At 44.8% G+C, this 12,566-nt stretch overlaps 1 protein-coding gene across 2 annotated transcripts; it reads left to right on the top strand.

Annotated features, from left to right (window-relative positions):
* The first annotated feature begins 291 nt into the window (after positions 1–291).
* On the top strand, positions 292–6,005 carry ING1 (inhibitor of growth family member 1). 2 transcript variants are annotated; one of them, XM_054400623.1, is made up of 2 exons: positions 292–541; positions 5,047–6,005. In XM_054400623.1, exons 1-2 carry the CDS (start codon positions 400–402, stop codon positions 5,748–5,750), a joined length of 846 nt encoding a protein of 281 aa, XP_054256598.1. In that variant the 5' UTR covers positions 292–399; the 3' UTR covers positions 5,751–6,005. The 2 variants fall into 2 exon arrangements, with proteins under 2 accessions (XP_054256598.1, XP_054256590.1); XM_054400615.1 differs by lacking the exon at positions 292–541 and adding an exon at positions 4,012–4,094.
* Positions 6,006–12,566: the final 6,561 nt, after the last annotated feature.

Consider the following 12,566-nt stretch of genomic DNA (forward strand, 5'->3'; position numbering starts at 1 on the left):
GACACTTTGCAGAGCACATTTTGTTTCCAGATTGTTTCGGAGGAGCTGGTTTAAGCCCCCCTCCTTTCTCCTCCTCCTCCCTCCCCCCCCTCCCTTCACACACACACACAAATCCCTCTGATTGTTCCTACCACCTCCTTCGTGAATTACCCACAACGACAGCCATTCAATCAGCTGCTGCTGGCTGTAGGGGACTAGCGGAGGGTGTGTGTGTGTGTCTCTCCCTCTGTTTCATACAAGAGGAGTCAGATGTAGCTTTTCTCGGTTTTTTGGGGGGGAGCTACGGAGAGAGGTGGGCAGGGAGTGAGCCGTTCATTGGGGTTACCGTCTTTGGAGGGAGCAGCACTTGCTCTCGCACAAACAGAGGTGTGGGGAAGGATATTTTTTTTTCTTTGCCGGATGAAAATGTTGAGTCCTGCAAACGGAGACCAGCTTCACCTAGTGAACTATGTGGAGGATTATCTGGACTCCATCGAGTCTATGCCCTTCGATCTGCAGAGAAATGTCTCCTTGATGAGGGAAATAGACGCCAAATATCAAGGTAAGTGCTTTCTATATATATGTGTGTGTGTGTGTGTCTATGTCCGTGTGTGTGATATGGGGCTCGGGGGGGAGGTTGTCTTTCCTTTTCTTCAGAGCTCAGCCTCGTCTCCGTTAGCCCCTCTGCACCCCACAGGGATGGTAGTTTTATTTTTGGGAGGTGAAAGGAGGGAGAAAGCCAGGAGAAGAGATCCGAGGAGAGAGACGGGCTGATCTGCAGCGTTAGCTCTTGTCATGGGGCGGAACAAAAGGTCTCCAGCTTCTCTTATTAAGCAAGGACTCTGCTTTTCTGTGTAAATTGCTGGCCAAGAAGGCGGGGGCAGGGAAGTGGGGTGTGCAGTGCACAAAGGGGGGCTGTCCCCGGCCGTGAGGCTGAGGTGGAAGGGTTTCGGGGTACGGAAGAAAGTGCTGGGTGGACAGAGAGAGATTACAGCACAACATTTAGGAATGTACAGTATTCATTATGGCTGTAGTAGGGGAGAGAGGCAGCTAGCGAGGGAGGGAGGGAAAGAGAGAGGGGAGGGGGGCTAGGCGAGAGTGGGGGGCAGGGTGTGCTTTCTTCGCTTCGTCCTCGGTGGGTTTCGTTTCACCCCGTGAAACACCCCCGCTTCGTGGTGCAGGGGGGACAGGACTGGCGTGTGCGGTGTGGGGTGTGCGTGTGGGGGGGATACGGTCAGGTTTACGGATGTGCAGAAGGCTAAAGTGTCCCCTTCCTCCCTCTCCGCTGCTGCCGGCACTCGGGGCACGCCGACCCATGCCCCACGGGTGGAGGGAAAGAGACGCCAGTTTGTGCGGGGTTCGGGGCAGCTTTGTCACTTACTCGCTGATGTCCGCTCGGGAAGCGGGGGGAGGGGAGGGGAGGGGAGGGCTTTATTGGGTGCCGCCGGCAGCAGTGACAGCCGGGGTGCCGTGCTGGGAGGGCTCCCTCTCCCTCGGCGGGTGCACCGGCCCGCGCCCCTCCTGTGCATGTGGCATTAGGGATGGGAGGCAGCGAGCCCTGCGGTTCCCCCAGCCGATAGTTAGGCAGCCCACCAGAGAGTCTGGCGGCTCCCGGGGGAAGAGGCTGGAGGAAACTTCCTCGGGAGGCCGCGGGCTGGCGGGTGGGGAGAACAGGGTGGGCAGTATGCCTCTGGCGCGCTGCAGGAACACTCCGCACAGCCACCGGGCGCCTCCGCGCTTTGCTGGGGATTCGGCGTCGTTGCGGCTTTTATGGACGCCCCTCGTTTAGCATATCGCGGCTCGCCCCGCCTCCCGAAGGGCTGATAGGGGGAAGCCTCCCCACGGCCCACCTCCTCCCGCCGATTTGTTATTGAGCCGGGCTGTACCGCCTTGTGGCCCGCCTCCTCGTGACGTTCGAGAAGCAACTTTTCTGTGGGGTTGATTTGAATATCTCGGCCTGCCCCGGCCTGTGGGTTCTGATTGGCCGCGGCGGCAGCAGCGGGCAGGCCAACCTTGGGTGTTCAGAGTGTGACTGACATGTCTCGGGATGGGGGACGTCGTTCTTCCCGCCGCCTCTTGCTCGTGAATGGCGCGTCCGTGCTAGAGGGGGAGGGCACAAGTTCGGGTTACCCGCAGCCATTGGCTGCTTCTTTATTATTTTACCCTTATGGTTAGTTCTGGTTCCGATTTGGAACACAGGGCCAACGGGGGCGGGCTCTCCCCGTCGGCGCCTCTGATAGGCGCGAAAGTGGGCAGGTCGCTTTTTTTCTCCGCCCTATTGCCCGCCGCCTCCTTCCCCTCCCGCTTCGTCCCGATCCTCTGTTACTCTGCGAACCGGCGGAACGACTGCCGGTTTCCTGCCGGAGAACAATAGCTGCTCCGTCACTTCCGGGGGCGTCGCCGCTGCGCCGGTTGCTAGGAGATGGCAGCTCCCGTGGCCTGGAGGCACTAGGTCTCTTGTCGGTCGGTCAGCCGGCCGGCCGGCGGGCGAGTGCTGCTGTTCACTAGGACCGGCCGCGCCGTGATGGCGGTGCCTGGGCCCTCCCTTCCCCGTGCTCCCTTCCCCGTGCTCCTTTCCCAGGCCGCGGACACGCGGGTTGCTGGGCCTGGCGCGGGGCGGAGCCGTCGGGGCCAGACGAGCCCAGCTCTGCGGCGGGGGCGGGGGCTGACGGACGGCCCTGAAGGCGGCGGGTGGTGTCGCAGAGGGGTGGGGAGGGGGGTGGGGGCGGGTTTTGGCCGTGTCCAGCACGCCGTCTGTGGCTGAGGGAGTCTCTGCTGGGTATCGTCCCGCTGGCTGGGAGGTGGCGGAGCTCGGACATCCCGATGTGGCTTCTCGCCCTCGGGAGGCCTCGGCTGCCCAGCGCTTGTCGCCTTGGCAGTGGCATGGGAGCCCCCTTACCAGGGTGCATGGGCATGTAGCCCCGTAATCGGTGGTGTCTACTCTCGTGCGGGCCATGAAACCGTTCTGGGAATAAAGCTTTGACAACATACGGCACGTTTTTTCTTTCTTTCTTTCTTTTTGTTTGTTTTCGTTATTTGAATGGTCTTTGTGTTGCTGGGGGTGTGCATTCACAGCTGGGGAGCAATTGCGTATTACGCAATCGTGCAAAACTTGCTTTCTGATCTTTCGGTTACAGCACGCCAGTGAAAAGCAGTTTTCTGCAGTTCCTATAAACGCAGCCTCCTTGGGGCGGGCAACTTCAGCTGAGCATGCCGGTATGAGGAACGGTGCTGCAGTCCTCGTCCAACAGCTGTCAAGCTGTTTCTTTTAGCCGGTGCTACTTGAATAACATGTTTCTGACCCTCATGCTAAGAAAATCTTTCTGCTTGCTTGCAGTTGTGAGAAAGCATCGCTCACACGACGTCTTAAATACTAGCTGTGTAAGTGCCCTAAGACACGTTCGACAGGGCTTTGCAAAGTTAAAGACGATTGCAGCCAACTATTCCTCCTGCATAACACAGCTGTTTCAGGAGGTGGTATAACGCTGTATGTAGTGTTGGTGTGTATATGCAGTGCTGGAATTTGAAGATTTTGTAATGCTAACTTAAGTCAATAAGCTACTAATTATTTTGTGGTATAGAATGCTTGCCTGCTATATTGAGATGGGTTAAACTGATGACATCAGTCAAATGCTGAAACTTTAGAATATAAAACTTATGCATTTCTGCTATTAAAAATACTTTAGACTGGATTTTTATTCTTTTGGAATTCTTAATCTAATGTACGTCTGGGGTTTTTTTTGGTGTTGATTGTTGTTTGGGTGAGAAGCATAGGCTGCAGCTCTAAAAACTAAAACTTGCATAAACTTTCCATGTAAATTTAGGAATATGTCTGTGTATTTAAAATAACCTATCGAGGCAAGACAAAACCTAAATCACAGGATAACTATTAGTTGCATATATGTCACATTCTCTTAGTAAACAAACAAACAAAAAGAGTTTAAAAAAGTTTTGAGATTTTGGGTTGTGTTTGAGGTTAGATTTTCTATATCAGTGTATTTTGCTGTTCTAGGGCAAAATCTTCTGAAAAAAAAAGAAAAATCAGAGGAGAAAGGAGAAACAGGAAAAACATTCTGCATGTTTTTGAGGGTTTGCTATGGAAATGCTGAGTTTGAGTATGTAGTGAAATTCAAAAACATGTGCTTAAAAATAAGTTTTTAGAACCATTCTTGAAATTTTAAATACTTCGGTGTACTATTGAAATAATCCCTGAAGTGCAATTCAAGATCTAATGTGTTTTCATTACCATTTTAAATTAAAAGTTCTAACTGCTCTGTTGTTATATATCATTACCTAACTTTATCTCTTTCTCTGCAGTAAACATTTAATGGAGATTATATTTCTGTGCTTTAAAAAGTAAGCAGCATATATTTTACAGAAAGTAAAAATTATCCAGACATCTTGGATATTGTAATCCTAATTCTGTAGTCCTAGGGATTTAAGTGGCCTCACATTTTCAGCAAAAGTTACTCATCAGTGCTGGATGAAATTTGCCATTGATTAGAGTCTTATCCCTGTGTATTTAGAAATCTTCTGCATCAGCTGTCAAGTACGTAGTGATTAGTAAGTAACTCAGCATCTGATTTCTACACTAGTTTCTGCTTTCTTTCTCTCCTACTCTCTTTCTCCCACTCTCAGTCATTCACTAAAAATATTAACGTTGTTACATAGAAAATACCCAGGAGAACAACCTATTCATTTCCCCTGTCGTTTCACAATTAATGTTGGAACTTTTGCTGGTGTGTGTTTGTTTAGTCAGTGTGTTTTAATTGCTGATAAGTTTAAAGGGAAGAATTGTCAAGATGCATAAAATTATATTTAGTCATTTTTTTTCTTCTAAATCAGCATTTGCATTCTATTCCTGTGGGATTGACTAGAAGAGAAGTAATCCACTGGAGTCAGGAGCCTCTTGTCAGATACCAGCAGCTTCAGGGAATCTGCCTTTGGTCAGCTTTGTGTGCTACAAAACAGTGTTGCTGAGTGGAAAGAACAATACGGGAAGGCTTTGTTGCTGTTGAACATTCTTGCTGTTGAAAATATTTATAGTTTTTTGTTTCTTCCTTGCAGAGATTCTGAAGGACCTGGATGATTACTATGAAAAATTTAAACGAGAGACAGATGCCGTGCAGAAGAGAAGAATGTTGCACTGCATACAGAGAGCCTTGATTCGGAGTCAGGAACTAGGGGATGAGAAGATCCAAATTGTCAGTCAGATGGTGGAGCTTGTTGAGAACAGAACTAGGCAAGTGGATAGCCACGTGGAACTGTTTGAAACTTGTCAAGAGCCTAATGATACCACTGGAAATAGTGGGAAAGCCAGCCAAGACAAGTCAAAGAATGAGACAATCACACAGGCTGAAAAGCCCAACAATAAGAGATCCAGGCGGCAAAGGAACAATGAGAATCGAGAAAATGCTTCAAATAATCACGATCATGATGATATCACCTCAGGAACTCCAAAGGAGAAGAAAGCAAAAACATCCAAGAAGAAGAAACGCTCCAAGGCCAAAGCAGAAAGGGAAGCTTCTCCCCCAGACCTTCCTATTGACCCTAATGAGCCAACATATTGCTTATGCAACCAAGTTTCCTATGGAGAAATGATAGGATGCGATAACGATGAGTGCCCCATTGAGTGGTTTCACTTTTCTTGTGTGGGACTCAATCATAAACCAAAGGGCAAATGGTATTGCCCCAAATGTAGAGGAGAAAACGAGAAAACTATGGACAAGGCATTGGAGAAGTCTAAAAAAGAAAGGGCCTACAACAGGTAGTTTGTGGACTTTGCATAGCAAAGAGAAGTAAAACCACCAAACCAGTGTATTTATTGTCAGTGTCACCTTTGTTGAGGTGAAAGGATTGTAAAATGTATATTTTTAAAGGAGGTTTGAAACTGAACCATTCCTGTTATAGGGACGGCAATAAGCAATTTTGTTTTTCATTTGGTAAACTGTAACAAGAATGTGGTCTGTGGACCAATGTATTCCAAAAGTAAAGTTGTAAGAATTTAAACCGAATATTTGGGTGGGTCTTATAAATTAATACTTCTTTTTTTTTCTTTGTTTTTTAGTGCTGGTAGCACTTTTCTCATTAAAATTTTGATGACAAATATCTCTGCAATGTAATTTCATTTTCTTTAATGAAAAATGCTACTTAACCTTTTGAGCAAAAATTGTTAAATAGTTTCTCCATCTGGTTGTATCTGAATAAAGCTGCAATACATCACAAATGTAACTTCTTTCACCGAGAAGCAGTGCAAGAGCAAACAAAAGGAGGGTACAATTTGGTTCCTGCTACAAAGTGTCAGTATAACAGTTCAACAGCAAATGTTTAAATAGGCTTAGAGAATTATTTAAATTAAAAAAAAAAAGTTAATGGTTCAATTTTACACAATAAATATTTTATATGCTGGCCAAGTACCACAAGGGCCATTTTAAAATGACTGAATATGTTTTATATTTAACCAGGAAGTGGTTTAGCAATGAGACTTAACATAAACGAAGCTTTATACTGTCGCAGATAGTAGAGTAACAATCCTTAATTTGTTTAAGTTGTATAAATGTACATTTTTAAGTGGAGTTGCACTTACTGTATTATACTTGGAAATGCAGTCAAATGCCATTGTGTAACCAATGTGCATTTCCTGCTGTATGTATGAAAATTGTACAGCTGTGATACTAAGAAATAAATGAAACAACTTTGACAGTTTGCTGCTTTAGCAATCATGCTTAATGATCGTTCATACAGCTTAAAAAAAAGAAAAATTGTCTTTAACTTTGAAAGCGCCAGCAAGCTGCTGCTAGGAAGCCTGAAACTGTTGTAGTGGCAACCAAATTACAGTGTTGATAATGAATCTTCGTAGACTGTATAGCCAGCAAGGTCGTAGGTGAGCCAAAATAGCATTTAACTTTCCATCCAGTTCTGCTCTTTTTGTGCTTGCAGTCACTCCCAGGCCCCGGCATTTATCTAAAAATCGATAGTATAGAGCTGGTGTAGTTCAGTTGTTTTCATGGTTTTACACTATAGACATAAATTATTCAATGTTTGTTATCAGCAGAAAGATCTTTTGTGTTACAGCATTTTCACAGTATTATTGCAGTCATTCCCAGGGTGTGCATTTTTATTCCTCATGGTCACTTCATGCTAAAATGTACTACCTATTGCCAAGGTGCTGTGCATTAGGTTAGGTACCCAGAGAATGTGTCACTTAGCTTTATAGCAAAGCCTGGTCAGACTTTCCTTAACCTGTGTGGCTGGAAGGGTTGATGTTCTGGTTGAGATAATTTTGCCTACTTGTCCCACTGTGGGCCTTCATTGCAAATGAGGAGGGAATGGGACCAGGAGTGGGAAGGCCATAGAAGTTGTGAAATCAGATGGGTCAGACAAGAGACTTGTACAAATATGGGAGGCTGGAGTTGGGTTTTTATGGAACAGCATTCTCTTAAAATTTATGACTCTCTTGTTTTGCCTCAGTGAAACCATACCACTGAAGTGATGCTGCTGATGTATTCCAGCAGGTCTTTCTGTGGGAAGTAGGGAAGACAAGATTTTTGGATCTAGTTGAACTTGAGGTAGATGAAGTGTTTTCTAAAGATTTACTGAAAAACCTAAAGGTTTGCCAGATCACCTTGTGTGGGTGTTCCCTGTCAGGCAGACACTTTCACAGTGACTAGCAGAAGTCCTGTTTTTTCTTTTTAAATACATGCATGCATGTTTCTAGTTGCTACACAGCCACATTGCACCCAAACACCTGTGCCCTGGGCAAATGACCTGCTCCTGAGTGGTTTAGAGTTGGTGTGTAATTGCTCACTTACCTTTCTCTTTACTGTCTAAAGCCTTCTTATTTTCCGTTGCACCCTACATACTTACTGGTCTGCCTTGGTCCTGCCTACACTTGCCATTGTGGCTAATCCCAGCATTTCTTGTCTTCTCTGCCCCAGACATTCTGCTGTCCTCCCACCAGCCTACGCTGAGAACATTGATATTTAGGAAGATTGTACTAGTGAAATCCCAGTGAAATTTCATAAAGGAGCCAGGGCGGATGGTTTCAAACTGAGTCTTTTTCATACAATGCCTGCATTGTTTCTGCAGGGTGTTTTGAACGTGAGAAGCCCAAAGATAACCACAAAGGTGCAAAGAAGCATCATAAGAAAGTTCACTTAAAAGATGGGTTGGTAAAGCAGTATTTATACTGCCCTTAAAAAAATACATTTCTAGCTACTGAAGGCTGGCCATGATTTCCTGTATTTCAGTCTTTCGTAAAAGACAGCTGCGTATCTGCAGAGCAGCTCAACGTTAGATCCCTTTCCACATTTTTCTGAGAGTTATGTTCCCAACTCACCCTGTTACAGGCTGTAGTGTTGTTCTGCTGCTTGACCCCAAGGCTTGACTGGGCCAGTACAGTACCATTTGACAGGTCTAGTATCAGTTGATGGGTGCAATTCATTACTTCAGTGAGATGTGAGGGAGTCTACTGTGGCACTAAGCTCTTTGCTGATGGAAGTGAAGTCATCTCATGTTAAAACTGACACACTGCCAAGTGCTGTGAACTGTGAAAAACTTCGTTCTGGCTTTGGTATCTTGTCTAAAATGCTGTCTTTACAAGTCCTTTCTTAGTTATTTGCAGTGAAATTAATGGCCCATAGGAACTGCCATGCTTTGAGCTAGTTTTCCTCATTTCTTTGTGATAGATCAGCTAATTTGCAAGCTTCCTTACAGTGCCTGGCAGGGTGACAGTGCTGTCGTTTGGGGAGATCATGTGCAAGTCTGAGAAAACATCTGAATGTCTCTGTGACCCTTTCCCTCTGAGGCTGCCAACAAAAGGGTTGACTGAGAGGAATGGTCTCTAGGAGCTGAGCTAAAGCTTTTTAGCTCACAGAAGGCTGTGCTGCAATTCATCAAGGTCCTGCACCTGGGGAGGAATAACATCATACACCAGTACAGATTAGGGGTTGGCCTGCTGGAAAGCAGCTCTATGGAGAAGGACTTTGGAATCCTGGTGGACAATAAGTTATCCATGGGACAACAACGTGCTGTTATGGCCAAGAAGGCCAGTGATATCCTGGGGTGCATTAAGAAGAGTGTGTCCAGCAGGTCAAGGGAAGTTCTTTCTCTCTACTCTGCCCTGAAGAGACCATATCTGGAGTACTATGTCCAGTTCTGGGCTCCCCAGTTCAAGAAGGACAGGGAAATATTGGAGAGAGCCCAACAGAGGGCAATGAGGATGATAGGGCAGAGGAACATCTGTTTTATGAGGAAAGGCTGAGATATCTGGGACTGTTTAGTCTGGAGAAGACTGAAAGGGGATGCTATTAATGTTTCCAAATATCTGAAGGGTGAATGTCAAGAAGAAGGAGTCAGTCTCTTTTCAGTGGTGCCCTGAGGGACAATGGACACAAACTGGAACACAACTGGTTCCACCTTAACATGAGGAGACACTTCTTTACTGTGAGGGTAACGGAACACTGAAAGAGGCTGCCCAGAGAGGTTGTGAAGTCTTCTCTGGAGACTTTCAAAACACACCTGGATGTGTTCCTGTGTGACTTGCCCTAAATGAATGTATTCTGGCAGGGGAGTTGGACTCGATAATCACCAGAGGTCCTTTCAAACCCCTATCATTTTATGATTCTGACTCATTTCCCACATGCTAGTGAGCAGCTGTAAGATATGGTAGCATTAATATAGGATATAAAAATCAGCAGGTAAGCAGCAGGAATTGCAAACTTCTTAAAGTTCTCACTGAAAACATTCAGGCAGCTGTAATTACTGCTGATCTGTGATAGGTGTCACAGGTAAGTCTATACTGTGTTGCTGAACCCTTAAGCTGATGATGAAGTCCTACTGACTACTGAAAAGCACCATTTCAATGTTCAAGGCAAGGGAGCTGGCAGCGGACCTTACACATGCAATGTCCCTGTCCTCAGATGGCAGATTGTTCTGCAGCAGGGTAGCTGGCAGTGAAGAGTTGGTGCTGAAGGCATAAGTTAGACAAGGTACAAAGCAACAGAGAGGGAGCCCTTTGGGTGCTCGATTGCAGAATGCAGGACAGAGAGAGCCACTATGAGCCTGAAACACCAGAGCAAAGCATCAGTTTCTGCTGTTACGTAGCCTGAAAACATCCCAACTAAGCAGAACTGCTATCTCCATTAAGCAGCATCAACCCTGGCCATGTGCATCATTAGGTTTAAGTAAGTTCCTTACTAATTAAGCACAGTTGTTTATAAACTGTGTCCTAATTTCTTGAAGCATACAGGATAAATACAATTGAATCAGACAGTATGCTCTACCTGTCTCATTTTTTGGTAGGATATTTTAGTTGAACTTTTAAATTGTAGTTACAATGAAAGAAATAAAATACTGTAGACACTTTCACACGATATAATTTTTAAAAAAAGTTTCCTATCATAGAAATGCTTCAAAACAAATTTAAGTATCCTTGGACTGCATTCTGTTGCTTTAGTTAGACTTAGTATCATCCTTATGACCTAACTGTGTGCATAAAAAAACCCACCCCATATCTATCTGCAGCTCAAAAGAGCTAATAATTGCTCACTTCTGAGTATCAAAAGTAATGTAAACATTCAATGTAATGTAAAAAAAAACAAACCCAAAAAACACACAAACAAGCTAATAGGGCTTCACACAGCTTCTTACTTTCCCTGGTGTTATTCAAATCCAGATGTAAGAAGTAGGAGAAATGATGCACTAAGGAAGAGTGTCAGAGCAAACAACATCTGTATAAACAAAGTATGTATAGGGAGTGCTTATGAATTCAGGGTGCTTAGATTACTTTTCCCAGTAAGTATTTATTGTTGGTGCTAGTCAAAAAACAGCTTAAGGTACCTCTGTCCCCTCTCACAGCAGGGGAGCTGTGTTAGTGGCCAAGACAGGAGTGTGGAAGACTGTGGCTCTCCTCAGTTGCAGGTTTCTGGCAGTCAATGTGTGAAGCCTGATTAACAGGTTAAATTAATCCTTCAGTTCACTTTATAGGCAGCTTTGCCAATGGTGGTTACCATCCCTTGCCCTGGCATGTGTAACTGGTCCCTCTGCAGGACCTCACCACTCTTGCAACTCCTCCAGAAGAAGACAAAAGATGCTTGATACTAAGAGGTACCAGTGTTTAAATTTCCACCTCTTACTTGAGAAGTTTAAGTAAATACTGTGGCTCAACATCCTTGAGAAGGACTGCTGGCTTTGCTGCCATCTCTGAAATAACTGGGTAGTTCAGCTAACCATTTTTAAAGCCTGCATACTATACAGCTAACAAGATCACAAATTCTGACATGCTGCAGTTACAAAGTGTGTGGAAGTAATCCTGGTCAGATGGATAGACACTTTGTGCAAAAGCTCCTTTCAGTTGTTGGAGCGAAAATCCAACCTCTTCCAAATTTTAGGCAACTAGTGAAGCAGGGACCAAATATGTGTCTGAAGTTGAGGAATTCCTTGCGATACAGTAATTTATATGACTGTTTTGTATGCCCTGTGTGCTTGTGCACTGAGCTTGTCCCCCAAGAAAGTTTTAAGGTAATTCCTCAGATTGCTCATCATATGTAGTTGCATGGGTATTGGCAGTAAAAGTTCATTTATAAGATGTTTTAAGTCATTACTTTTATTTTCAATATTTTACTCAACAAGTCAGCCTCTCTCTACAGCCAGATTGAGGCTGAGACTGAGGGCTGGAAAAGACTTGCTGGGATCTGCAGAGGATGTGGGCAGTGGGTGTCTTCATGTTGGTGGTATGTCAGTTGTCCGCATGGGTGCTCAATGAACTGGGCCTGAACTTCTGCTTCTGCTTCCTGCTTTCAGGAAAGGATCAGGACACAAAGCAAATGGAGCGATCTCTTGCATTTGGCTTGCTGACAAGTCAGGTAAGGCCCTAAGAGATTAACATATCTAGGGCTGGTAACAGCATCACTGAACAAATAAAAAACCAAACAATGGGTGTATATGTGTTTAAAATCAACTTGGGTCTTTTAAGTTTTAGTAGGACAGGTAGAGTTATCTTTACACTCTTATTCTTCGGAAGAATTAACTCAATTTAAATTAGTGTTGTTCCCTCGATGCTATACATCCTGAACTCCCTCATCATACAATACACTTTGCTAATTTGATTTTTTGTTTTCCTCAAAATAAATCAAACTGGAAAAAAAAGGGGTTTAGTGATAAGGACGAGAAACCCAAGTGAATTGCACATAAACGATTTACCTGCATACAGAAAGGAATGTTTTGCTGTGTTAATTAAAAGATATGTATCAGGGCACTTTTCTTTGTGCCAGCCTCTCTTTCCTTGATATTCGCATGGTTTCATCTGAAATAAAATGCTCTGTTCTCATAATAGCTTCTCCAGTCTTATAACTTTGGGAATAGACAATTTATTGCAAGCCATATCAGTAAAAGATGAATTGTTAGATGCACGTTCCATACAGTGATTTTGTTCAACAACTCAAAGATTAAGGGCAATTCTTTCAGAAAAGTCCCCTGAGCCTGAATGCTTTAGTTTGTAGGTGTCCCTGGAGGACATTGAAGGTAGAAGGAATGGAATGTAACATGTCTAAAACATGAATCAAGCCTGATCTGTGGCCACATTAACT

Source organism: Indicator indicator, chromosome 1, assembly GCF_027791375.1.
Source record: "Indicator indicator isolate 239-I01 chromosome 1, UM_Iind_1.1, whole genome shotgun sequence".
Lineage (NCBI taxonomy): Eukaryota > Metazoa > Chordata > Aves > Piciformes > Indicatoridae > Indicator > Indicator indicator.

Excerpts from the sequence above, each read along its gene's own strand:
- ING1 (XM_054400623.1), top strand. The coding sequence starts at position 400 with ATGAAAATGTTGAGTCCTGCAAACGGAGACCAGCTTCACCTAGTGAAC. Across the intron at positions 542-5,046 it reads AATAGACGCCAAATATCAAG|AGATTCTGAAGGACCTGGAT; the intron begins GTAAGTGCTTTC and ends TCTTCCTTGCAG.